At 45.7% G+C, this 27,967-nt stretch overlaps 1 protein-coding gene across 1 annotated transcript; it reads right to left on the bottom strand.

The window, feature by feature from the left end:
• CLIC6 (chloride intracellular channel 6) lies at window positions 1-27,569 on the bottom strand. Its single transcript, XM_072342713.1, has 6 exons — window positions 25,977-27,569; window positions 6,075-6,184; window positions 5,502-5,627; window positions 4,320-4,426; window positions 3,754-3,935; window positions 1-1,803 (listed from the first exon to the last, which is right to left on the bottom strand). Exons 1-6 carry the CDS (start codon window positions 27,429-27,431, stop codon window positions 1,642-1,644), a joined length of 2,142 nt encoding a protein of 713 aa, XP_072198814.1. The 5' UTR covers window positions 27,432-27,569; the 3' UTR covers window positions 1-1,641.
• Between the last annotated feature and the right edge of the window lie 398 nt (window positions 27,570-27,967).

Genomic DNA, 27,967 nt, shown 5'->3' with positions numbered 1-27,967 from the left:
CTCGGCTACCAACCCCAGTGCAAAACTTCACAGCTGAGGTTGGAAGGGAAAGGCGGTGTGCCTGTTTTATCTGTAGAGAAGCTAGAGAAACTAAAATCGTGTGTCTGACATTGCTTACAAATAATCACGCCAGGACATTTGCAAAGGAACCGCGTAGTGTGTAAGAGGAAGCCACACAGACACCATGTACCCGACACCTACTGTTACCCTAAGAAATGCATTGTTAGAAAGCAAACCTATGTTTAACTCAGGCAAAGACGAATGGCTATTCTGTATTGTGGATGTAGGTGCTAAAGAAGCTACTTTTAGCTGTTTCCATGTCTATTTTGTACATACAGGCAAAACGCACCAGAAGAAAACTTCCAAGTGCCCCTATGACTAAAGAGCTGCACCCTCTGCTCCTAGGTGTTTGCTGAGGGCCTGCTCAGCAAGAAGCAGCCATGGATGTGACTTTTCAGAGGTGACGCATCTCCAACAGCACGTTCCATGAATACCTCTTAGTAGTACTGGCTCCCTGAACACAGGGTCATGCCAGCCTGGAGAGGTTCATCTCATCCATCCCCCACCTCAGGCAGGAGCTATGCCTCTGTTGTCCTCAGCGGGACAACACCTGGACATTTGGAAAGCACTCAGGACAAAGAAGTCCTTGTGGCTGCTTGGGAAAATCCAAACCCTGCAGCTAAATCCAGAAAAGGAAGCAAAAAAGGACTACTTCTTTCTTAGACCCTCCTCTTTGCTTTCCAAAACCAAATGGGAGTCACAAAAGGATGACAGAGGAGGATCCTGCACCAGTAGCAGGGGGCAGATGTTCACTCATTTATTGAGTCTGCAGTGACAACCAAGCCTCTGCCTCCTCCCTTGTCAGATATTTATTAGCAGATAATCCACATGCCAGTGACGGTTTGTGTTCCTCTCTTTGTCTGGAGGAAGCTGGATGGGTTATGCAGCCCTGAGAGGGGAGAAGGCGGGATCTTCCTGAATGACTTTCTTTCATACCAAAGACAGTTCATGCAATGTAAGGACAAACTGTTCTTTGCTGACCTGCCCCGCAGGTCTCTAGCACAGAGGAGAGGGCTTCTGGGAAGCCAGGTGTGGTCCCACCTCCAGGCTGGCTTCTCTCCTGGATTAACCAGGCTGCTGTGTGCATGCCAGCTGTTGGCGTGGGGCCACCGGGGCCTGGGGAGAAGCAAGCAGAAACCTTCCTGGGAACTGCAAAATTTGGCAACAGCTGTGAAACACAGATCAGAGGCAGCAGTAATGACAGGTTACGTGTGTGTTAGGAACGGGGCTATTTCTTTGCAAAATTCAGTCATTTAGCATGTCGCTAGACCGTAATATCGCCCTAATTGTGTGACCTACGCTGTTTCCCTAACTTCAGCAAAAGCCTGAGTACCGACTGATGCCTTCAACTTGGAGTGCATAACACACATTCATGAGTGTGTACATCTGTACAGACACACACGTCGACACATCATTTAAGAATGAGCAAACGATGCTACACAATTATTACAAAAGAAGGATTGGCCAATAACAGAACTTAAAATTACACTGCAGAATGCATGCTGGCTTTTTTGTTTCGTTTCCATATTGGCTGGTGCCCATAAAATCTGAGACGTAATAAAGAAGGGAAACATCTTCTTTTTACTTCATTCTCTTTGCCACATCCAAATATGCATACTCGATTTCTTGATCGGCTGGACAAGTGTTTGTAAATTCATCTCTTGCATATGCATTATTCAGGTATCTTGAAATCCCCGTCATTTCAGGTGGGAAATCAAAATTCCTGTATTTCTTTGCAACAACCTTTTTATAAAGAAAATAAAAGAAAAAATATATATATATTACACAAATAGAATTGTAGAATCATAGGATGGCTTGGAAGGGACTACAAGGATTGTGAAGCTCTAACCCCCCTGCTGTAGGGAGGGCCACCAACCTCCACATGTAATACTAGACCAAGCTGCCCAGGTCCCCGTCCAACCTGGCCTTGAGCACCTCCAGGGATGGGGCATCCACAGCCTCTCTGGGCAGCCTGTGCCAGCACCCCATCATTCTCTCTGTGAAGAACTTCCCCCTCATAGCAAACCTAAATCTTCTCTCCCTGAACTTGAAACCATTTCCCCTTGTCCTGCAGTTATCTACCCTTGTAAAGAGTTGACTCCCCTCCTGTTCATAGGCTCCTGTTAGGTCCTGGAAGGCTGCAATGAGGTCTCTCAGGAACCTCCTCTTCTCCAGGCTGAACAAGTCCAGCACCCTCAGCCTGTCTTTGTAGGGCAGGTGCTCCAGCCTCTGATCATCTCTGTGACCCTCTTCTGGACCCTCTCTAACAGCTCTCCATCCTTCTTATACTGGGGGCCCCAGACCTGGACGGAGTACTCCAGATGGGGACACAAGGGCAGATTAGAGAGGAACACGACCTAAATGTAACTGAATCTACTCTATGGACATAAAGCATCAAAGCAGCTGGCATCAAACAGAATTAACTCTCTTGCAGTAATAAAACTGACTCACACTTAGAAAATTAATAGAATCACAGAATTGTATTAGTTGGAAGGGACTCCTCAAGGCCATCTGGTCCAACCCCCTGCAGTGCGCAAGGACACCCACAGCTCCATCAGGTGCTCAGAGCCCCGTCCAGCCTGACCTTGAGTGTCTGCAGGGATGGGGCATCCACTGCCTCTCCAGGAAACCTGTGCCAGTGCTTCACCACTCTTAGAGTATAAAACATTCTCCTTATATCCAATATAAATTTCCCCTCTTTTAGCTTGAAACCACTTCCCCTTGTCCTGTCAGAACAGACCCTGCTAAAAGAGTCTGTCCCCTTCTTTCTCACAGCTCCCCTTTATATTAGATTTTGAGTGGCTCAGGAAAACAACTACCAGCTGACATCTAATTCCTTCCCATGGTTCAGCAAGGATGACTTGATGTTCATTCTCCACCATCCTTTAAATGTGTTCTCCTTGTGCCTGAGCTGTGGCTGGAAGCAGGATAGAGCTCATTGCCCTGCTCCTATCACTGCAATAGTTTCAACCAGGACACCTCCTGAGAAAGCTTTCACCCCTGAGGGAGTCTGAAAACAATTCCATTCACTCTTTCTCTGACAAAATAGCAGTCAAGAATGAAACTTTCTGAAGGGATTTCATTTGTTTGGAAACTACACAAGTTTTCAGCGTGGCCGCTTCCCTTCCAGAGACTGGCTGGCTCCAGGGTAGCCCAGGACAGGCTGTAACAATGCCCAGACACCTCAGTCACCGGCACCCTTTGGAGTGCATGGGTGCTTTGGAGCACTTGGCTGGAAGATGGTGGCTGCCAGAGCTATTGGTATTGGTGGTAATATTCAACAAAGAGGTTTGGTATAAAAGTGGGAGAGACAGTCAAATTCCAGCATTTGCTGCTTTCTTGATTTAGCAGGGCAAGATCATTGAATCTTATCGATCTGTGTCACTTTGCATGTGAAATGCAAATAGAAATATTTCTCTACAGCACTGAATACAGTACTCATTTAACATCTGTGAGAGGCCTAGAGAAAGTAGTCACAGTCCAAATATGAAGCCAGATATTCCAGCTCCAGCTGTCAATGTGAAGATCTGCCTGACTCTGCTGCACTGAAACGGCCTTGTGCATTAGCATTCCTTGTCTCCACACAGCTACTGTGTGGCTTCAGAAAATACACAGACTTCCTCTGCCTTTTAGAAAAGAGCCTGAGCTTCTAGGCTGCTCTTCTCTTCAGGAGGCTGAAAAGCAAATGCAAACCTTAATTATGTGGAGCTTTGGTAGGAGGTTGCAATCCGCTAAGGTGAGCTCATCTCCATCCAGGAATTTCCGGCAGGACACAGTGATCTCCTCAGTGCTGTAAGCATCGATTTCATCAGGCAAAGGGCTATTTAAATAGTTGTCCAGCTTCCTCAGGGCTTTAAGCAAAGATTTTTCCAGATCTAGGTTAAGACAATAAAAAGATCATTCAAGCCTGTACCAAGGTCTCTCTGACACCAAGCAGAAAGGCTCCTACTGCATCCTGTCTCCTGGCACCAGCCCAGCTCGCAGATACCCAGCCATGCTAACTCCTGCAATTCCTTCATCCTAAGCTTAAAATGTAATGCTGGGATAAGAGCTCTAAGTAGCTAAAGGGGGTTCTGAGAAAAACCAAACTGGGTCTGTGTTACTACAAACAGCAGGGCTCAGCAAGGGTTGCCTGGGGTGTTCATAGGGGATGGGGCTGATGTGCCACGGTGGAGATGGAGCTGGAGGACACAGGAGTTGCATGACTCTTAATTTATTTCAGTAACTATCAGGGCAGGTGGAAGGATTGTAACACCTACTTTCATTAGCATCTTTTCTTGGGTTCTTTATGAATGCAGAGAATTTTGCAAACACATCGTTTCCTGCAGAGTTAGACTCAGGGTGCTTCGGTGCAAGTTTGGGATACCTGAGGAGTTGAAAGAATCCAAAAAGTTATGGATTAGCCTTTATTTTCACCTTCACTAATTACTTCATATATATCACTGAAACTGAAGCATTACAATATATGGCTACTCGGGGCTTTAGAAGAGAATCATCCTAAGCTAAAAACCAGTTTGCAAGTGTGAATTTCACTCTTTACCCAAACCATGTGGCTTACCTCCCCCTTTATGAGGCAGAGGGAAATGACTGTTCGTGCTGCAACCATTGCCCAAGCAACCCAGTGCCTCTTCCAGGCTGCCTCTTGGAGGTGAGGCTAAGCAGAGCCGAGAGGAAGAACAGAGGGAAAGTCCCCACTAGCGCCAACTGCTGCTCTTCCTGGCCTCCCTGCCTATCCTGCACATGCATGAGCAAGCTCAGAGTGGCCAGGCCAGCCGTTGCTGCTGCCACAGCAGAGAGGAGGGAAAAAGTAGCTGCTCACAGAGTGAGTGGCTCACATAGTTCGAGTCAAATTCGGCTGCTTGAGGGGGCAGCTGCTGTCATGGGGAGGAAAAGGTGCCTGGGTGGGGGAATGATGCCGCTGGCAGAGGATGTGGGGAGAGGTGAGGATTGCTCCTGGGGTGGGAAGGACAGGTCTGAAACCCAGCCTGTGGCCCACACTGAGATTATCCCACCTAGCCACTCAAAATAAGCTGTAATCGTCTGTGACCCCTCCAGCACTCCTGCAGTGTGGGAGGCTCCCACTGCTGCTTCCTTCTACCTACCCGTTCCCTGAATTATTTGTACAGTTGTGAGGAGGGAAACCTCAAATAAACACAAGCACAGGAAAAGAGGTCAGGTTTCTGCAGCGGTATGCAGGTTTCTGCATATACTTGCTGCAGGATGGTGGATTGCATGCCTTGAATATGACTGTAGTGGTGCATGAACTTGAGGTGAAGGCGAAGGCAGTGAGAAGAGCACAGCCAGCAGTTGAGGCTACCCCAGGACACACGCCACACACTGCCAGGCCTCCCCAGTTAGCAACCAGGTTGGAAGCATTGCTCCCACAGACACTTTGTCACAGCTGGGGCTATGAGTGGGAAGAGGGGACAGCAATGCCGTACCGGGGTGGTGCTAGCTTTTCTTCTAAGAACTCCTCAATCTTATTGACATCAGTTTTGACTTCGCCATCAAATGTCATGAAGGGTGGGTTTGTCCCCGGGGCCAGGTTTTGCAGGTCAGCAGGTTTTCTAGAGGGAGAAAGGAGGCTGGGTTAATGACACTAGGGATCACTCTTTCAATTCCGACACTTACTGCAATTGCTTCAACTTCATGGTAGCAGGCTACTACAACTCCTGCAAAAGCACAGTGTGTCCAGTTGCCTTGCGCTGGTGGTGTCAGAATTACCTAGCCCCTATCCGAATGAACCCTGAAACTCTACAATTTCAGTCTTGTGGTACAGAGACGTACTGGAAAACAGATTAAAATCTCAAATGTTTCAAAGGAGTTGGTCCACCTCGTACCAGTGAACCTGAAAGAGGCACCAGGCGCACAGCCTGTTAGCACAGTGCCAAGTTGCAGTGTAAGTAATGTGCACTAACCTGTGTGTATGCATTTCAAATCAAAGAGACTCGTTCTTTTAAATCACCATCGCGGTAAAGTTGTTCTAAAAATGAGAACTCCTATTATGATCTCACCTTTTCAGGTCCACGGTTGTGACATTAAATATGACGCCCTTTAGCCACAGGATCATAAAGAGACGTTGCGAGAACGGGCAGTTTCCAATACTTTCTCCATCGCTGCCAGCCTACAATTAGAACAACAAAAAAAGTATGCATACATCTGAGATAGCAAATTTTGTTAGCAGATGTAGCAGGGTAAGCAAAAAATCCAGACCAGCTGTATGTACACAGAGTGTGTTACTCATCTCTAACACACATTTTCATGCAAAATTTCTTCACATCCTTCTCTGAACATGCACATGGATGTGATGAAGAGTTCTGTCATCTCAGAGATGTATTTTTTCATTAAAACGCGTAATGAACATTACCGTAAGTTAGAAAACAAAATTGAAATCACAGCAGTCCTTCCAGAGGAAATAGTCTCCACCTCATTTGTCTGCGTGAGCATAAATCTACCTGAGTCACCGCAAGATTAAAACAAGCCTAAATCAGTTTATGATCACAGGAAACAAGAAGAGAAAGATTTAGCGGCATAAATCGAGATGTAATGTCTAAAGTACTTAAGGGAATAAACAGAATAAATCAAAAAATTAAAGAGTTTTCAACTAAACAATCGTGGGGGCCCCAGAGCAGGAAGGAAGCTGCCAAGCAGCTGAGCACACCGGTCTCCATGCTTTGCTGAACCAGGGGCTAACGAAGCATGTGTACTGCATACCTCTGGCTAATGGCTGGAGGAAAGGCACAGGGTCGGGGACAACATGTGGGTTTCCGTCTTAATGGAACTCGGCCCTGACCAAGGCATGTAACCGTGCCTCTCATGGTGGTCTTGTTCTGAGCAAACAAATGCACAAGGCACAGCTCAGCATGGCAGTGCAGCTCTGCTGGACTTTGCGCCCCAATTTAAGAGCTCAGAGACCTAGTTTTTAAGCCTGCCACAGCATTCTCCTGAAGTGTAGTTTAAGAATTTCAGTTAAGTGCAAGGGTACAGAAATAAAGACCTGAGCATGTCATTTACTTAATAGTTAGTTCATGAATATTTGTGGACTGCATTTGTGCATTTGTGTGCCCCCAGTGGCGCAGCGGTAGAATTCCCGTCTGCAACACCAGGGGGCCCGGGTTCGAATCCCCCCTGTGGAGCAGGGGGTAGAAGTGCCGCTCTGCTACACAGAGGGCTCGAATCCCGGGAGTTGGACTCGATGATCCCTAAGGTCCCTTCCAACTCGCACAATACTATGATACTATGATGATGATACTGCATACAATGAAACAGTGTACAGTAATGAAACCAGTTCTGCTTGCTCCATCACCCTCCTCAGTGCTATCAGATGAATCTCAAATAAGCTTTCCACCAACACTCATGGTTGTTGGGTTGCCTGAAGCTCCTCACCTTCACCAAGAGCTCCATGGATGGAAACAAGCACCTGGCCTCGAGCAGGCACAATGCTGCATAGTGCAGGCCATAGTTCTCCATGTCAGTGGGGAGGATCCTCCTCCAACCACTGCCACTTTCTGCCTCTGGTACCATGCCAACTACAAGCTTCCTTGGTGAGAAAAAACGTAACAGCCTATTGCCTCATTTAGCATTTAAACATTTTAAAGATGCTAAGAATAGCTGGGCTGCTGTGTTAAACGGGACCTGTTTTGTAAGTGGTAAAAATGAAAGCTGTTGTGGTTTTGCTTGTACTTGGAGCACTGATTTCCAGCACTGTACAACTTATTTGATCAAAAACTTCTTAAAAACAAGACTATGCCTGCTGACAGCATGTGCTTAAAAAAATCTAAATCTACACCATCTTACCTCATCCTGTCTCTCACGTCATGTTTCACCTGGTCACTTCTCCTAGCTAACAGAGATAGGACAAGAGGGAATGGCCTTGAGTTGTGCCAGGGGAGGTGCAGGTTGGGAATTAGGATACATTTCTTCTCAACAAAAGCAATGAGGCAGTGGCACAGGCTGCCCAGGGAGGTGGTGGAGTCACCATCAATGGAGGTGTTCCAGAGCCATGTGGCACTGAGGGACGTGGGCAGTGGGCAATACTGGTGGTAGGTGGACAGCTGGACTAGCTGATCTTTGTGGTCTTTTCCAACCTTAATGATTCTATGACTCACCTCCTCCAGTGACAAGCATCAGCACAACCCCTCAGTGTAGTTGTACCCCCAACCCTGGCATGGGTGGCACTGGGAGAGAAGCAGCAGCAGCAAGGGGATGTCACTTCAAAGTGCCACCACAAACCCTTCCCACAGTTCCTACAAATGATGTGGTATTTTTATTCAGCCTTGGACAGGAAAAAATAAATTATCTCATCAGGGTTCATGCATCTTTCAGAGACCTTTCCAGACAAGAGCGATGTGATCAAGACTGACAGTAAGTTGACTTTTTCTGATTGGTTACTATTTTCTGCTGGCCACTGAATACTGAATTTTTGTCTGTCTCTAACTTTGCTGGAGCTAGGGAAATGAGGTTGTTGCTCTGTGTTGTCCCACATCACCATGGTGACAGCAAATCTCAGGGAGCCCCAGCCTGCTTTTCTGGGGAAACATCATAACGATGGAACCAGAGGTGCAGGCCCAGACAGATGTGTTACCATGACAAATGCAGATATGAAGCAGGCAAAGTCCTAATCTCTCATTAACTGGAGTGACAGAAAGGCCACATAGGAAGCTGACAGACTGGCAGCCATGGAGATGTTACAGAAGCAACCTCCTGCTTTGTTTCTGAGTGCAAACTTTTTAACTTTATGCATATGTGGGAGGAAAATTTACTATAGCACTACCATTTCTCTATTTCACTGTGGATAAAACAGCAAACAGTCAGTTTCTTAGCCTTTGACCTTCAAGTCTCTCAGCCTGCTAGCTTTCATTCAGAACTGAATGAAATGGAACAACTGACAGCTCTACCCACTGCCACAGTTGGAGGTGTGTACCTCTGCATTTCTTTCAGTTTTGCAGAGCTGGAGGCAAGTGACAGAAAAACTACAATTTGTGTGCCTCCGGTGGCGCAGCGGTAGAATTCCCGTTTGCAACACCAGGGGGCCCGGGTTCGAATCCCCTCCTGTGGAGCAGGGGGTAGAAGTGCCGCTCTGCTACACAGAGGGCTCGAATCCCGGGAGTTGGACTCGATGATCTCTAAGGTCCCTTCCAACTCGCACAATACTATGATACTATGATACTATGATACTATGATACAATAGCCCACACAATAGCACAAGCAGTGATTAAAACTTTCCCTGCTAGAGCAGTGACGGGCAGTCTGAAATGACTGAAAGAGCCTGAACATAGAAACTGATCTGGAATTTGACACCATTCTGTATCTCAAAGATACAATTACATATAACTTCAGGTGAAAGCCTAGAACATTAATAATGTGGCCAACTGAGGAAGCCAGGGTGAATACAGCTAGCTGAAATGACTTCAGACACGTCAGCTTGCATTTTGGCCCCCAGGAGACACCTCTGTTCATTGAATCCAGTGAGCTGCAACTCCTAATGGACAAAAAAGCACCAGAGACACATGCCAAAGGCATTTGTTCAAGCTCCCAAACAGGGGCTCAGCCATGTTGACTCAAAAATCATGAGTCAAGGTACTGAAATAACTTTACTGCAGTCTATCGAGCAACACGATAGCTGAACCATGCCATCACGGCACATTAATGTACTTTCCAACAAAGTCAGCATGGCTTTTTTTTTTTACAGAAGGGAGACGGTGGGTCAGTATCTCACCTTGTAGGAACACAATACAACAGTGAGTGTCCATGAGTTATTACCAACAGGATGACAGCATCGTGAGGGTTGCTGCAGGCTCGGAGCGAAACACCCTGCATTTTCCTTCACAGCACTATTCTGGGATGTTTAACTCTGAGCCGGGCTTGGTCTATGCACAGGGTTTAATTACACTTCCTGACTGCCGTGCTCTGGGATGACGCAGGGTGAAATCCTAACTCCAGGGAAGTCAGCGGGAGCCTGGCTGTTGATTCAATGGAGGATTGTGTTTCCAGACTGGTTATAACCTTAATAACCAGGCAAATGCTGGTATAATTGCAGGTAATGGCCTGGCCTCCACCTGCAATTGTTGTGATACTCTCCTAACCCCTAGATCCTGCTGGTGAAGTGGGTCGAATCACCACAGTGCAAAGCTGTGTTTGGGGCTATTTTGCTGCTAAGGAGATGTCTAACCAGAGCCTTGAGTAAATGGCTTTCACGTTTTAATTGTGATCAGTCAGGAGGTCAATGTGCGTCTTCTAGTAATACTGAGATTTAATGAGTTCATTAATCAAACAATTAGGACAGCCATTGCTGCAGACAAGAAAACTTTCAAGCTGGGTATAGAAGCTTTCATTCAGAGCCTTCAGGGCCCTAGGCAGCAATTGTATATTGTGGCAGTATCAACTTATTACAGCTCTCCATAATCCCATAACCATGTGCCATTACTTAATGGGATTATTAGCTGACACTCCCTATTTTCATTCATTTTTCACTGTTCCACACTCTCTTCAGACTTTTTTTGTGGGTTTTCTTTTTGTGTTTGCTTGTTGGTTGGTTTGTGTACTGAGTCTTACTCAAAGAATCTGGGAAAGGGAAGAACTCTCCATAACCTTTCCACTACTGCTTAAGCTCTCAAGTTAAGAGCACCATCACACTTGGCATTCATTTTCCTACTCACAGGACTTCATGCACAAGATATCAGTCACAGAAGAACTACACCACCTTCATCTGGTAGCTCTGACTTTGAGTGGCCTTTAAAAGGTCACTTGCATCTGCAATATATCCTCAGGATAATTACTGTACAGAAGAGTCATATACCGAATGTCAGTTGTAAACCACTAATTTGGGCCCTCCCTGAGCTGCAGTTGCTCTGTCCCTGGAACTGCTGAAAAATTTTGTTTTGTAACAGTTTCTGTCCAAACATCTCAGGAACTGGGGCTTTGAAAGTTCTACTATTGACCTCAAATGTCCTGTGCCTCCAAAATCTTGATGAGTGGAATTTGTTTTTCCTGGACTTTTTGTTTCCTGATGAAGGTTAAGCACAGAAGAAACTGTTCAGAAGAAGCTAAGAAGACGAGACTTTTTGCTTGTTTTTATATAACTCTATAATCCCTTTGAAGCTATAATGAAAAAAAAAAAAAGGACATCAGTAAGCATAACTTTTTTTTCCCCTGAAAACTGAACTCCAATTCCATTTTTATTTCAGCACAAGGACGCTAAGTTTCTCTTTGCATGTATTTATGCTGGCCAAGAGGCAGGCTTACCTAGCAAATGGAGCAGAACCACTGCTTACCAGGGCCAGAGCCTGGGGCCAGCATCCCACATCCACCCCTGCCCATCTTGCTGGACCAGATGCCTCAGGGAATCACAGCTCCCCTGCACATTTCCACATTTAAACCCCAGCTATCAGACTGGTTCTGTGTGCTCGTCTTTCTCATATCATACTAACAACTCCCCTCTCCTTTTTCATAATGGAATTGGTTTCCCATCAGTCAAGAAGAACTAGGCCCCAAACTGCTGGGCCTGGAAAACTACAATAGGTTCACACACTTGGGCCCAGCAGAGGAAGCAGCTGTGAGAAGGGTGCGATAGTTGAGAACAGCAACTGTTTCACTTTAATTCCTTATGTAGACTAACTTGTTCTGTACTGGTGGGATTTGGTGGGCCCGATAGAGCTCTTGCTCTGGGCTGAGCTCTGCTGTGCCACCCTTGCAGCCATGTCAAGAAACAACAGCAAGGCAATCACAGCTCCTGTGGTGGAGAGCTTGGCTTCCCATCCTGCTGTACCAACCAACCAGCCTTGGTATTGCACAGTGGCCAAACAGGAAGGAGAGCAGCTTCCAGTGCTTCCCACTCCTCCTGAGAGGAAATCCCACTGCCCACTGGATGACCACGGAGAGCCCAAGCCTGGCAGGGTTTCATGTTCTTCTACTTAGAACCACAGAACGGCTTAGATTGGAAGGGACCTCAAAGATCACCAAGTTCCAGTAACCCTGCCATGGGCAGGGTTGCCAACTGTTTGATCAAGCACTACATCAGGCTGCCTAGGGCTCCATCCAGCCTGGCCTTGAGCTGCTCTGCCCAAACCTATTCACACTGACATACGACTAGTAGCTGAAACCACCCATTTTTCTTCTTTATGTTGCTTCAGAGCAAGTCAGCTTCTGATATTACCTCACATCACCCCGAACATAAACAACAAACCTCACAAAATTAGCTTTCTCAGTGCATTCGCAGAAAGCCTTTACTGAGAAACCTTCAGCAGCAGCGAAATCCTAAAGTCTGCCCATAGACTGTAGGAAACAACACTGCCCAGATCGAGGGCAGAAGGATGGAGGGAAGCACTGCGAACCCATCAGACCTTAGCAATAGCTTCTCAGAGGCACTGGGTTAAACTGCAGTGCAGCATGCTGCCATAAGTCTACAAAGCATAACTTATGCTTCTGATGCCTGCTACAGTACTCCTGCAGATTTATTTAGTACCACATCGCTGAAAAAGGCAAAAATTTAAATATTATTTCTGTTGAGAATGCAATAAAAATATATATTTCCAAGATATTCTTCCTCGCCAAAAGTAGCTATAATATATTAAAACAACACACATTCCATACACTGTGATGTGCACTAGAAACACCACAGGCATGCCATTTGGATAAGATCTCGTTCAAACCAAGGCCTTTTTTTGTCAGGAAGAAACAGATTACCTGGAATTTTCTCTATTTAAACACTAGGTTCATTTTATGGCCTAGGGCAAGGGCACGAGCACCCAAATGCTGAACTTTACAGAACTGTTTTGGTGCCACCTACTGGACTTGACATGAAAATCTTGTCTTGCTCTTGGAGCTCGGAGCAAAAAGACATCACAAGAGGTTCTGCCTCAGAGACACCTCTGCAGCAAGATTCCTCGTCTTTTGCTAACAGCACTCCTGAGAGCACTTGAGATGCTGAAAACGTATTTCCAGGGTAAGTTTTAAAGCAAAACATCTATAATTTAAAATATATTTCAATAGAAAAATTCTAAGTGTTGCCCCCCCTTCTTTAGCATCACTTGTGAGACCTTCATTTCTTGCTGAAGCCAGAAGCCCTGGAGGTCTCAACTGGCATTTCAACAAAAACTGAGGGTGAGTTTCAACCAGAGAGATGCCAGAATTATCTGATGATGAAGCACAGATAGATGGGAGCCTGCAGCCTGAGAGGCAGTAACAGTAGCACCACTGGTTCTTTCTGGAACAGACTGAGGACTCTACAAAATAATAACCCTGAGATAACACAAATATGATAAGAACAGATACAAACTGTTACATTACACATTGAAGCTGGAAACCACCTCTCACAGAATCACAGAATCAGCCAAATACAAGAGGTCAGTGGAGACAGGCAGATGCTCCTCAAGGATGATTAATCTTGCCCATGTGGGATGACATCCCTTCTGGCAGTGCAGCTTTCTCCAAGTACAGCCCTAAATAGCCTCATACAGTTTAGACATCTAATTTAACTTAGGTGAGCTGAAATGTATCTTTTGAGACTACTCATCAGCTAGAGATAGCTGCTGCTGCAAAGAAAAAAGAAAAAAAGACTAGAGCATAACATACCATCATCAAAACAAGGCAGAGGCATGCACATGGTATTCAAATGTCCTCCAGCAGAACAGCAGCAATGGATAGTGAATATCTCCTACTACATAAGAAACAAGTTGAGATGTTGTTACTGAGATAATGAACCTTAGTGGTTCCCCAAAAGGTTGGTGATGAGAAGCAGAGCTTTCAGATGGGACTAAGTTGCCAAGTGCCCGGCCAGACATCAGGAGGCTTCTCCAAGCACTTGTGGCTGGTCAGATTCAGGGCAGAGCAAGCAGGCAGTCAGTCCTTTTGACAAAGAGCTAACTATATGGCCATCAGGTGTTACCATTCATGCACATGTTGACCTTCAAAGCAGCATACAGGTACTGGAAACTAATCTTCACCAATCCTAACTTAAAGAATAAACAGGAAACGTACTTGTAGAACATCAGCATGGATGTGAGAATGCCAAAGAATTTCTGGGAATTCTTTATAAAATGCTGTGTGGATTAAAGCTTTTAGCTAAGGCTAGGCCAAAAAGAGATGCCAAGGGAAAAAAGAATATAAGGAAATGAGATCAGATGAAAGGAGATAGAAGGAATTAACCCTTTACCTGCACAGCTTCAACCAACCACAGGACACAACCTGTTTTTTTGTGACTGTGGAGTGTAAGCAGTAGGCTTAAGGTTGAGCCTACCTACAAACAGGATGACATACACTTGTTCACCGTGTTTTTAGTGATGCAGCTGTACATTACTGCTTAGTTAATAATGAACTAGCCATTCATTCCTACTGATAGTAAGAAAACAGGCGACAAAAACCACGACATCCCTCCTCACAAGGTTTATGTCTCATGGACCAGTGACCTATTAGCATTTCTTAGCATCCTCCACCCACTGTATTAATTAAGGCTCTTTTTATTCTGTTAGGTTTCTGAAATTACACTAGCTAGATCTTTCTTCTATGCAGTACTCACATTACATTATCATGACTACTTCGTTTCATTCATTTCGTAATTATGTTCACTAAGGCTCTTTCAAAACAAATTCTCCAGAATGCTTCACTTTTTGCTGGAAGCAGTTCTCTGCTTTTGGTTCTCAATTCATGCTGAGGAATTTACAGTATGCTGGAGTTTCTTAGCAGGACATTAGCCTCCATCCTGCTTTTATGCAGTGAACTGTGGTCAGAGCTTAAAGGGCTTGTATACATCAGGAAATTCTAATCCTCTCTCCACGACAGAAAGGAAAAGAAGCCTGAAATTGCTGCAATTTCCTTTGGTTTCTGTTCTCTTTCCCTACTATGTGCCAGCAGCCATTTCAGGACAGAGAAAGCCTCAATTATTCTGACTTCTGCTACTTTATTTACTTACCACGGTCTGCTGGGTAAGTAATTATTGCTGAAATTAACTTAATTACTTAGTAAGTAATTAAACACTTTTGATGCATAGGCAGAATTTTTCCTTCATTAAGAAGTAACTTTGTGGCAATAAACTTTTTACCTCTGTCAAGTTGTTTTCTAAATAATTAGACCAGCCTAATAGGTCTGAAAAACACTAAAAACAATGTGCTCCCCTTTTCTATTTTAATAGCTGCATATCTAAACTGATTAAGCGATAATGGAAGTATTATATTAAAAAAGAAGAAGAAGAAATTAAGCAGAAGCTATTTCAATTAAAAGGTTAATGTTGTTCCAGAAAGTTACAGGCATCCATTTACAGGAACTTGTAATGACTACAACTACAAAACCACCGGGAAGTACAGAATGTGGTATTCAAGCAGCCAAACTTGGGAGTCCATGCTGATGATAAACTGAACATGAGCCAGCAATGTGCACTTGCAGCCCAGATGGCCAACAGTATCCTGGGCTCCATCAGAAGAGGGGTGGCCAGCCAGAAGGGTGAGGGAGGTAATTATTCTCTGTTCTGCCCTTGTGAGACCTCACCTGCAATATACATCCACATCTGGGATCGCCAGCACAAGGAGTGAGGCTGTTGGAGTGGGTCCAGAGGAGGGTCACCAAGATGATTCAAGGGCTGAAGGATTTCTCCTATGAAGATAAGCTGAAGGAACTGGGCTTGTTCAGCCTATAAAAGAGAAGGCTGCAGAAAGACCTTGTTGCAACCTTCCAGTATTTAAAGGGACTTTATAAGCATGAAGGAAATTTACGAGGGTAAATGGTGATAGGACAAGAGGTGTGGTTTTAAACTAAAGAAGAGAAGACTTAGATTAGATGTCAGGGGGAACCTTTTTACTGAGAGAGTGGTGAGGTACCAGCACAGGCTGCCCACAGATGCTCCAACCCTGGAAGTGTTTAAGGCCAGGCTTGATGGGGCCCTGGGCAATCTGATCTAGTACCTGATCTAGAGGTTGGTAACCCTGCCTATGGCAGAGGGGGTTGGAACTTTATGGTCCTTGAGGTTCCTTCCAACCCAAGCCATTCTATGATTCTATGATTTTAGAATGGGTATTATTTAAGCAAAACACACATTTTCTTTTGCTTTGGCTGCCTGCGATCTGCCCAGCATTCCCACCGAGCAGCAGGTCTGCCAGCAGTCAGGCCTTCCGGTTCTGACTGAGATCATAAATAAATGAACCATTAAGTGATAATGCTGTAAAACAAACACAACACAGGCAGCTATGAGTGAAAAATTAAATATGCAATATTCCGTGATACATTTATAGAGGCTGTGGTTTCACTAATGTTCACTCCTATTCAAATTAAAGGAATTAAAGATTAAACTCATGTATGTGCGCCATCCTACAAAAGAGAAAAGTACAACAATCCTGCCATTTTATACGCAGAGCTGCAGCTAGCCTTAACCAGACCCATAATGTTGCCAGAAGCATTTTCAACTGCAACTGTGGGCAGAGAAAGGCAGGAAACAGGTACTCTTAAAAAAATAATCTAAAATCAAATGAAATTATACATGAAAAAGTGTAAATAACAGATTTCCACGGATATCTTACAGCTACCTCTACCACTGTGGTAGCTATGGCACACAGCATAACCTGTGACAGTGCTGTGCCTTCTTCCAGGGTAGAACCACAGGTTCACCTTGGATCTATGAGGTCCTTTCCAACCCACACTATTCTCTGATTCTCTGATACACCTCTTGTGACAGGAAGGCAACTAATCAAACATACAGGACACCCACACCTAGCTACCTGGTATTCACAGCACAAGTGCGTGGTAATAACACAAAAGGAGCCAGCAACCACTGCTTTGCTCACTCAACAAGGTAAAAATAAATTGGAATACTAACAAGTGATTAGCAAAGAATGAAAAGCTTCAGTCACATGTTAGTAGAGTTTACATGAATCTTAGCCAATTTAGGAATATCGTTATCCTACACAAGCAATTCTAATATTTCATTAGTTATTCTTTAATTAGGTCTCATTCAAGATAGCATTACTTTTAGTTTTGTACATAAAAAGCCAACTAATAATGGCGACAATTAATTATGCGGGTATTACTCGTGCAGAGTGACTGAGATCCTTCAAAATTTTGCAAGCAATCATTGCTGCTCCTCTTAAATGGAAGCCGCTTTTCTTTTAATGGCAGATGTGACATTCTCTCTTTCAGTTTCATACCCTTAGTTTCAACAAACACCAGCAGCCTAACAGCCTTTAACTGAAGGCAGGTGAGCAGCTGAGGGCTGCCTGGTCACAGACGGAGCTGTCAGGCTCCATTTCACACCAGGCCACACAGGCCCGAATTTCCTTTCGTTATGAGTTTTGCCCACAGAGTCAGTTCTGCCCATGCGTGTGTTAATGGGAATGCTACCAGGTCACAAGCACACAAGCAACAAATCAAATGCTCTAAGCTATTTATCCTGTTACAAGAATTATGTTTAAATACCTCAATGCTATTTCTAATCCGTATTTAATAATAAGGCAAGATGCCAGCCGAACATTCTACAGAGAGACAAAAATCTTATATCCTTTTTAGATTCTTACAGGGAATTACTGCAACAAAAGAGCATTATACTCTAGAACACATTATAGGTCTGGGGAAAACAGATTAACTGGTATTTCCGTGACACATCCTGTTTTACACTTCACTGTGCGATACTTCACAGCACGCAGCCCCACTGCTTCCATTTAAATGCAAAAAACATACATACCCATAAAGCATTTGTAATTTGTGCTTTAAGCAAAGAAGTAAATAAGAAGTAGCCAAGCAAGTAAGCTGCTTTATGCAGCTCCAGGGAGGAGGTGGCTGAAGGCTTGAGAAAATAATTTTTGACTGGTACTCTTCATTAAGGCAGTTGAAGGGTGAAAGTAAGGGATCTGTTTTTTTTTTGCTGTTCCCCCATCTCCTTCCAACAGTATGTGATATTTTCTGCTTGGACCATAATATGTCCAATGCCTAGGTAAAACATTAAATGAAAAACCTGCCAGCTAGAGAACTAGCAAAGCCACTCTTGAAAGAGCAGTGAAGTACTGGCCACCAGCACAAACCTATGAGCTCAAATGAGCAGGAGCTGGACTCTGTTCCCTTCTTTTGCAGAGGACAGCCAACCATCATCATCCTGCTTAACCCACCACCTTGCTTCCATTCACAGCTCCTGGAAACTAGATGAACCACAGCACTGCTAGTAGTTGCTACATACACACTGCGTGTGTTGTACTGCACAACAGCCCCAGTATCCACAGGTCCTCTTGGATCCACATATGCCCCTACGTCTTTAAGCCTTTAGGGTACATGTGGATCCTGTTTCAAGTTTCATCTGCCACCATTTATTTCTCTCGTTAGCTCAGGTTCCGTAATAGCTTTTAAAATAATTTCAAAACGGAACTAACACATAAATGTCAATGATTCCCCAAGGCACACAGGAGAGTTTTTCTGAAATCTGAGTAAATAGTTAACTATTCCACTTTAATAACTTGAAAAAGAACATGCACTTGTGACTCCAGTCCTGCTGTCACTCACTTTGTTCTGTCACGGTTACATTTCTAATCTGAGTGTTCAAATATATGCTGAAATCTTAGCATATGGAGAAGAAAAATAAAGAGGGAAATACCACGTTTGCACTCGTGTGCCCATAATGACCATCTCTCTAGGAAGAAAAACATATACACATAACTCCCTGTACCATGCTTGCCACATATAGTGATGCTTCTGCAGAAGACAAGAAGCCACAGCCCTCCCCAGGGAAAACACCAGCTCACACATCTCTCTCACAGAGCTGCTCTGGGGCTTGGGAAGCTGAAGATTCTTATTAAGGAATTAGAACAATTTCAACTTAGCGCTCATGTTATTGAAAGCAACTAGAATGGAATCATTCCTCTTATCAGTAAATAATCAGATACTGCAAATGGAAAAGCACACAACTCCTTATCACAGCATGACATTTCATTATCTGAGCAAGGAAATGATCGTGCAACCTTCACATGGCATTGACTTACACTCCTTGGTTGGAACTCAAGGAGAGACATATCTAACGTTTAAAAGAAGCAGTAGGATCTGTTTTGGCCCAGAAATCAAGACACAGAATGCACTCAACGATGGACAGTGAGTACATATCCATGCTTTCACTGCCTCAGTAAGTCTGTCAAGGAGGGTCTTTCTTCTGCAAAGAAGTACACAGCCACCAATTCGAAGTGACTTCACCTCAGATCCTGAAAAAGTGTAGTCACATTAATAATTTCCATTATCATTTTTCCTTCATGGAAACCTCACTGTTGCTTTAAATAGACAGAAATTTACTCTTGCAAGGAATAATACAATAAATAGTACAAAAGTGTAAGAAAGACTAAAACTGGAATCTCTGTGATAGTTAAATATGTAGGTGAAGGTGGAACTGTTTGTAGAAATGAGGCGACCCACAGGATTGCTGAATCCTCTTCTTATGGCATCAAAGTTCTGGAAAGAACCAATTTCAGATGGATGAAGGCACGCAAGAAACTCCCAAGCCAGAGACCATTTAAGCTCTACATCTTTCTATGATAGGAAATAATGGCAAATACATTGCATAACCAGAAGGTTATCAGATACCCCCGGCTCCTCAAATTCCACCTTTCTGATGCTATTTCACTTTCCAAGTATTTAAAATAAATGCTGATGGCACCAAAGAGGTGTCAGGAACAGCTCCGTAGCTCTGCCTACAGTGTTGGCATAGTTGAGGTTGTAGATGTTTGACTCCTGGAGAACTCAAAGATCCAGCTGGATGGGGCTCTGATCAATCTAATGGAGCTCTAGGTGTCCCTGTTTATTGTGGGGGAGTTGGATCAGGTGGCTCCCTTCCAACTCATATGATTCTGATTCTTACACAAAGAAGTCTCAACAAAACAGACAGTGGGAGAAACTGAGCACAGCAGCACAGCAGCTTTCTCAAGCAGCAGTCCTCAGCATTTCCAAGGTATGAACTGAAGGGACAAAGAAGGCTGCCAGTTGTGCTTCTGCTCTGTGAGGTTGGTAAGATCTACCCTTCTGTGATGATGAAGCTCAGGAAACAGAGGCAGGTGGCTGAATTTGGGGCAGCTAGCTGACCTCATCATTAGTTTCTTATTTCAAGAAGAAAGGCATGAGAGGACAGACCCTGAGGCTGAATCAAGAAGAAGTGAGCCTTGGTTAGCCAAGGGCTTAAACGTCACATGATTTTAAGCCTATGCTTAAAGAAAGCACATGCAGACGTCCTTTACCAAATCAGTGTGCTGAGAGTGCATACTAATATGAAAAGGTCTAGGAATGCAGCTTTGAAGGTGTTTAAGCCTTTCAACCCAGTTAAACAAAAAGAGGACTCCAGGGAGTATGACCAGATTATAACAAATAAATAAATAAGAATAATAATGAAGTATGCACCTTTGTATTTATGACCTTCTATGTGTATGTCAGACTGCGGGTTTTTGGGGAACAAGATTTGAACTGCAAGCTCTAAGACCTGACTGCTCCTACAGGAACACCACCACAACAATTATGGTGTTCTTTCAAAGCCATTTTTCAACCAGTGGTTCTGAAGTACCTTTTTTCTTTGCAGCTCTAAGAAGGTGATGACCCAAACTGCCAAAAACCAAAGCAAAAGTTAAAGCAAGAAAGACTGCATTCAGAAAGTTTGCATAGCTCTTTTCAAGAAAAGAAAGATTGATATCATTGCCTTTCAAACAAAAGTCTCCCAAGCACTACTTTACTGAAGGAAAGACTGCTGAAGGTACACTCAAATCCCAGAAACCCTGCCGCAGGTGCACAGGTCAGATGCAGTAAATAGCCTGGGGAGGTATGAAAGGAATTCATAATACCAGGTCCTCTTAAGCTGCATTAGGAAACCCTAACTTGACATAGTCCAGCTGGGGAAAAAAAAAAAAATCATAAGGTGCTGAGAAAAGGCAAATAGCCCTGGGGAAGGCAGCCAGTTTCCTGCCTTGTATGCTAGTCCTGGGAAAAGAACTGCCTTGTGTTTTAACAAGCGCACCTCCTGACCCCTGCTTTGGTTCTTGGTGTACGGCTGTATACACTCCAAGCACCAAAATCACCATACAAACAACACATCATCCAGGAAATCAGGGCTGGGCTGGTTTGCTGGGGCAGCCCCAAGAGTCAGCCTCATCCAGCTCCAGCCAGGTACTGCTCTCAGCAGTGCTCCCACTCTGCTCCATCGTGCTGGCTTTCTCCTGAGCCATTCTACCACTGACCAGACCTGGTTAAATCCTTATTCCCCAGCAATCTGTCTTACCACAGCCCTCCACTAATCCAACATGCTCATCAATGCAAGTTTTGGACAGTTCTCTTGGATAGAGTACCTAATTTTCACCCAGTGCTAATGAATACCTACACTATACTGTGACTATGCTGTAAATAGTTAGATATCAAGCATCAGGTACAAAACAGAGCTCACTGAATAGGAATACAGACCACAAGGGCTTTTCCAGATACCTGTGTCCCTACTGCCCATGAATTTCTTGTCTTGCACATTCAAAGCTCAGTAATTCAGTTTTAGAACAGCCTATATGTACTTTATGTCTTAGTTATATACTAACTCCATCAGAACACAGAAAATGAGGCAGGTTCTCCTCCTGTCCATAGCACTCCCTGCCATTTAAGTCAGATGGGTAAACTGTGGTGTTTGGAGGTACAGATGGAGGCACTTGTTCCTTCCTCTATCTCCAAACACAGCAAAGCTTCTGAAGTTTTTACTTTCTGGTTTATCAGCACTTGTGATAGTTCAGCACAGCCCTAAGTGTGCTTGACTGACATGACATATCTCAGGAATGGAGGGGGGAAATTTGGTGTCAGCAAAGCAACGTTGTTCCCTGCTGGAGATGAAATGACTAGTGACTTTGATTTAAAGATCAGGAATGCCACAAAAGCGGAATGAAGCCTATTACTTTTGGTTGAATAAAATCTATTTTCCTTAAGCTCCTGAGCAGCTTTTACAATAAAACATCCAATCCTGAAACTAAATGTGAACTGTTGTAGAAGAGGAGTGATCTCAGGTAAGGCCTTGTGCTCAAGCCAGGTTGTTGGCTGCCTGTGCTCATCGCTTACAGTTAAATTACCATCCTTGGAAATCTTTAGGATGATGAAATCTGTAGTTGTGATTCTGGTGTTTAAGTTGTCTCTGTGTAAGAAAAATTTAAATACAATTGGTAGGTAAACTTGGAGATTGGATTGTTTGGGTCTTTTGGTGGTTTTGTTTGTTTGTTTTGTTTGTTAATTTTATTTCTTTCAAAATAAACTCTTAAATCCTACATAAGCCTTAGATTACTTCATACTAACTGAATATTCTGATAAAAATTCCACTAAATCCAAGTGGCAGGATACATACATGACATTTTCTGTCAAATAAAAGCTCTAGTCATAGCTCTGGAGAAGAGCATACACACGCTTAACATCAGTAGACCAAATAGCCAGAACCAACATCCACACGGTGTCCTACCGAATGTGCTTAGTTGAATGGTCAATGAGAAGGTATATCTGGATGCCCTTTTACAAACACTTGACTTTGAAACACCACAAGCTTCAAACATCACTATCTAATGGAAATACAGGGTAGTGCTGCTTCCCAGAAAACTGGAAATCAAATAAGTACCTGATTAAACACTTACAGCACTTTTGATATGATCTTGCTTTCATAGCCGGAGTCTCACACAGTTCAGCTTTGTTAAAGACACAGTCCAGATGCCTAAAGACAGACATCTGTTATCTCAGAGATTGCCTTAGACTGGTCCACCTGGCATACAGCTGCTGGCCCAGAAAGTCTGGAGCACAAGTCTTACTGGGAGCAGCTGAGGGAACTGGGTTTGTTCAGCCTGGAGAAGAGAAGGCTCAGGGAAGACCTCATCACTCTCCATAGCCGCCTGAGAGGAGGTCATGGTGAGATGGAGGTTGGCCTCTTCTCACGGGTTACAGTGATAGAAGAGAGAATGTCCTCAAGTTGCACCAGGAGAGGTTCACGTTGGATGTTAGCAAGAAAATATTCTCAGAAAGAGCAATGAGGTACTGCCATAGACTGCCCAGGGAGATGGTGGAGTCACCATCCCTGGAGGAATTCAGGAACTGTGTGGATGTGGCACTGAGGGATGTGGTCAGAGGGGATGGTGGGGGTTGGTGGAGCTGGCAGGAGCTTTGCCAGCTTTGTCAAATGGAGAGGCAAAAGACAACACGAAAGACACAGTATTCAAATATATGCATTCAAAATGGAAATGAAGCAATGCAAAGAAGCAGGAAGCAAAAGAGGGAAAAAAAATCTCCAAGTGCAAAAGAATAAGCTCATGATCAACAATGACAAGAACAGGAAGCTATAGTGCAGAAGCGCTGTTACCAGTCACCATATAGCCATATCTGAAAATGGCACGCTTTCTTTCTGATAGTGATGGCTCTGACTGTTAATTGTTGCTCTCAAAACTTAAGAGAGTAACAAAAGTATCTTAGTGTCAAGCCAAGTCTAGCCTAAAGTTCCCTAGCAGGAAACTGTGGATCACTCAGACGCTACCAATGTATTATATTCTATTGAGTTTTCACCTATTATGGCACTTGTTACATTAGTCTCTGCTTGTATAGTTTGATAAACCCTGGCACGGACATCCTCTCCCAAGCTCTGCACATGCACAGCTAACAGACAGACAGTATCCTGGCCACTTACAAATTAGCCAAAAATCAACAGGAGGATGAACAGAAATGGGGACAACAAAGAAACTGGGGTCATACTTAACAGGAAATACAACAGTTTCACTATTTTCAACAGACTAACCCCTGCCAGATTCCCAGTAGTATCCAAGAAGGGCAGAGTTTCAAACAGAGGATAGAAGCAGGTCAGTGAGCCGATGAGTATTTACAAGGAAGCTCCCAGCTGCACAGAAGAAAGTGCTGAGAAATGCAACAGAAGGGTGAAGGAGGTCAGTGGCAGTTGCAAAGCAGAGACTGGTGTCAACACCTCAAAAGCATGTTAGAGTTAATAGGCACGTAATCTTGATACAATGGAGCACAGGTGGGATGGTAACACATTTATTAGAAACACACACACAAACAGAAGCATTTCAGGCTGCAAGCAAACATTTACATTCGGTTTGGATCGTCACTTCAGTTCCTTAACCCACAGTGTTAGCAATTGCTCAGGATGAAGCATAAACCCCACGGACCAAATTCTGTGGTGACTGAAAAGCACTTGGGAATCTCCACGTTTAAGAGTCAATGCTGTTTCACTTTGGAATCCACTTTCTCCTTTTTTTCCTATCACTAATATGCAGCAGCTATTAAAGCACAGTATTATCTGTGTGCTCTTAAAACCTACTTCAAGCTGTTACAGAGAATCATAAAATCATTAAGGTTGGAAAAGACCATTAAGTTCATCTAATCCAACCAACAGCCCAACTGATCACATTCTTCAGTACCATACCCACACAGTTCCTGAACATCCCCAGGGACAGTGACTCCACCACCTCCTTGTGCCACTGCCTCACTACTCTTGATGAGAACCTATTCTTCCCAATATCCAACCTGAACTTCTCCTGGTGCAACTTAGGGCCATTCCCCCTCATCCTGTTACTATTACCTGGGAGGAAAGGCTGACCCCTACCTCACTACAACCACCTGAAAGGAGAACTTTGTTCCTTTTATGCCCCCTTTCCTTTGCCAAAAGATACTGACAGCATCACCAGGTGACAGCAAAAGCAGCAGGAACTCTCCCAACAGCAGAAAAGAAGACTGCTTCCTATCTCACAGCACTGCCCACCCTGCACATTTTGGTGGGCACAGATATGCTGAGCTCTTCAGTAGGCTTTTTTTCCCCCCTCCTTGCTTATAACTTGAGAAACTTGTACAGATATCAAACACAAAAATCCTACCTTCCAGGTGAGGAGCTTTGCAATATTCTCCCACTGAAATCATTAGAAAAGAAGCTGTAGTATTATCAAGGCATCCTTAAGTTACTAATGCTGAATCAAATCATTAAAGAATTTCTTCTGTTTTTAGTAATTCACAGATATTTTCAGAAAACATCATTAATCCTGATTTGGAGTACTGCAGTCACAACAGATGCTCTTGTTCTTACTACAGTCCCTCCAATTTTGGCCACATTCTATATATATGCCCAGGTCCAACAGCGCAGACACAGCCTTCATGATTTTGTCCCTTGATCACACTCAGTATTCACTGATGAGTAGTTTCAGACTGATAAAGTTCTACTAGTTCTATCAGTTCTGCTGATAAAAACCATCCTGCTCCACACTTTGCTCACAGGGGTCCTAGAGGAGGGAATATAAGCAGCTTAAGGTGGTTATTACCTATAGAAATTACACATCTGATATTCCATCCCTGTGGATGGATATTGGTCCCACCACTAGACTCCTGACTCTAGTGGAATCCCAAGCACAGGACAGAAGAAAGCACAAGAAGCTTTCTATACTACGAAAATGACATTAACAGGTACAATTTTTTCCCTAGCCAAACACTGGCAAACTGGACAACTGCAACAGACACGACACTTCTGGGCAGCTCACTGTTGAATCTTAACACTGACTGCAGTACGTTAGAAAATTCCAATATCCCATTTTCAATACACATTTTTCAGTTTCCTCCACCTCAGCCCTCCCAATGCAGTGTGATGAATACTCTTCTTACTGCATTCTAACGATCTCAAAATCCTTTAAAAGCCACTTAATCACAAATCAGAGCCATCAATTTGAAACAGAAGCCACACAACGCATTTCCACCCTGGGTCCCAGTCCCACAATGCCTCCAAGTCCACCAGAACTGAGAACCTTGCATACATGTTCCATTTAAAGCCAGGGAAACCCCAAGTGAGGCAGGTTTATATGGGGTGCTAATAACCAAATCCCTTTATCCAGGTCAGGGCTTTGACTGCCAAATTTAAATGCCACCCATCTCAAAGGCTGCCCGGGGGCTCCCGAACCCGGCTTTCCCCACGCCCCACATCCTACCTTGACGAAGAGAGAGATGTCATACTCCTGCTTCTCCTCATCATCCTCCAGAGCAGCTGGCGAGCCCGTCTCGTCCTCCTCGTCCTCCGCAGGGCCCCGCACCCCGTTCAGGCTCAGGCCCGCCGACTCCCACTCTCCGTCCTCGGGACCCGGGCACCCTCCGGGCCGCCCCGCCGCGCCTCCTCCCCCCGAAGCCGCGCTCTCCTCTCCGGCCCCCGCCGCCTCTCCGGTGCCGGCTTCTCGCTCAGCCCCCGGCAGAACCTCGGCTCCGTCGTCCCCTTCGGGGCCTGCCGGCGACCGCTGGCCGCCATCGGTCTCCCCTGCAGACGGCACCGCGTCCTCCGCAACCCCGGGGCACTGGGGAGCCTCCTCGTCTTCGGTTGGGGCCTCTTCCTCCTCCTTCTCAAGTTTTGCCCCCGACGGGGTTTCCTCTATCACTGCTTCTTCCTCGGGGCTCGGTGCCGACGGGACTTCTTCCTGCACAGCATCCTCGGGGGCCGTTCCTGCCCGGGCTGCTTCTTGCATCTCCTCTTCGGCTTCCATCCCCGACGGGGCTTCTTCTCTCGCTCCCTCCTCGGGCCTTAGCCCCGACGGGGCTTCCTCTCTCATAGCCTCCTTGGGTTCCGTCCTCAGTAGGGCTTCCTCTCTCATAGCCTCCTCGGTGTCCGTCTCAGACGAGGTTTCATTCCTCAGTACCTCTTCGGGGCTCAGCCTCGACGAGGCTTCTTCTATCGCTGCCTCCTCGAGGACTGTCCCGGACGGGGTTTCCTCTCTCACTGCTTCCTCGGGTACCGTCCCGGACGGGGCTTCCTCTCTCACTGCTTCTTCGGGTACCGTCCCGGACGGAACTTCCTCTCTCACTGCCTCCTCGGGTACCGTCCCGGACGGGACTTCCTCACTCACTGATTCTTCGGGGACCGTTCCCGACGGGGCTTCATCCCGCACCTCCTCTTCAGGTTCTACTCCCACCGCGTTCACCTCCTGCACCACACCGTCGAGGTCTGACCCTGACGGACCTGTCATTGTCACCTCTTCGGGCTCTGCCACCGCCGGGGCCACCGCCGCCTCTTCGGGCTCTGTTCCCACTGGGGCCACTTTCCCCGCCGCCTGCTCGGGCTCTACCCCCGCCGTCGCAGAGTCCGCTCCCGCGGCCGCCGCCGGTTCCCCTCCCTGCAGAGCTGCGCCGTCCCTGTCGAGTCCCGGCAGCTCTGCCTCCTGTGGCCCCGTTCCTGGACTTTCCGCTGCCCCTCCGGGCTCTTCATCACCCCCATCGCTGGGCACAGCGGCCGCCTCTTGCCCGCCGGTACCCCCTCCGCCGTTGGAGGACTCATCGGGGGACTCCGTCGCCCCGTTGGGGCTCAGCGAGGTCTGCGTATTCACCACCGTCTCCGCGCCTTCTTCGCCCGCTCCCCGCGGCTCGTCGCTCCCTACCGGCTGCCCCGGGCTCTCCGCCATGCCGCCTCCCCGGGGCGCCGCCGGGACCAGCGCACCAACAGCCACTGCACCGGGATCAGAGCCGGACACCTACGGGCAGCGGGGGGACGGCCGCGCCTGCGCTGCGGGCGGAGGAAGGGAGGGCGGCTAGGGGCGGCAGGTGCGGTGCTCCTCCTCCTCCTTGCTGCCCCGACGGGTCCTACCCCTCTGCAGCCACCCTACCCCAGTAAATCGTTCGCCCCGTGGCCGCAACTCTACGGGGTGGCCGGAAAGCCCGAGCTCGCTCCCCCGGCCCCATTTCTACCCCCCGGGCTTCCGTCCCGTGTTACCGGCACGGAGTCTTGTGAGAGCTGCCGGTTTGGGGAAGGTGGCTGTGGGTTCAGGTTCATCCCGCAGGCTGCCTTCTCTTCCAACTTTCACACTTGATAATTTCTCTCGCTTATGGAGGAACTTTGCATAAAAATGAGGATCAGTGGGTTCTGGTGTGAGAACATCTTCTCTAGATTTTGCTTGTAGGCAAGAGGAAATCGTTTAGTAGGAGGTGCAGTCTGCTCCAA

The sequence above is a fragment of the Excalfactoria chinensis genome, chromosome 1, assembly GCF_039878825.1.
Source record: "Excalfactoria chinensis isolate bCotChi1 chromosome 1, bCotChi1.hap2, whole genome shotgun sequence".
NCBI lineage: Eukaryota > Metazoa > Chordata > Aves > Galliformes > Phasianidae > Excalfactoria > Excalfactoria chinensis.
Note: the sequence above shows the minus strand (reverse complement) of the source record. Positions and strands in the feature narration are given on the sequence as shown.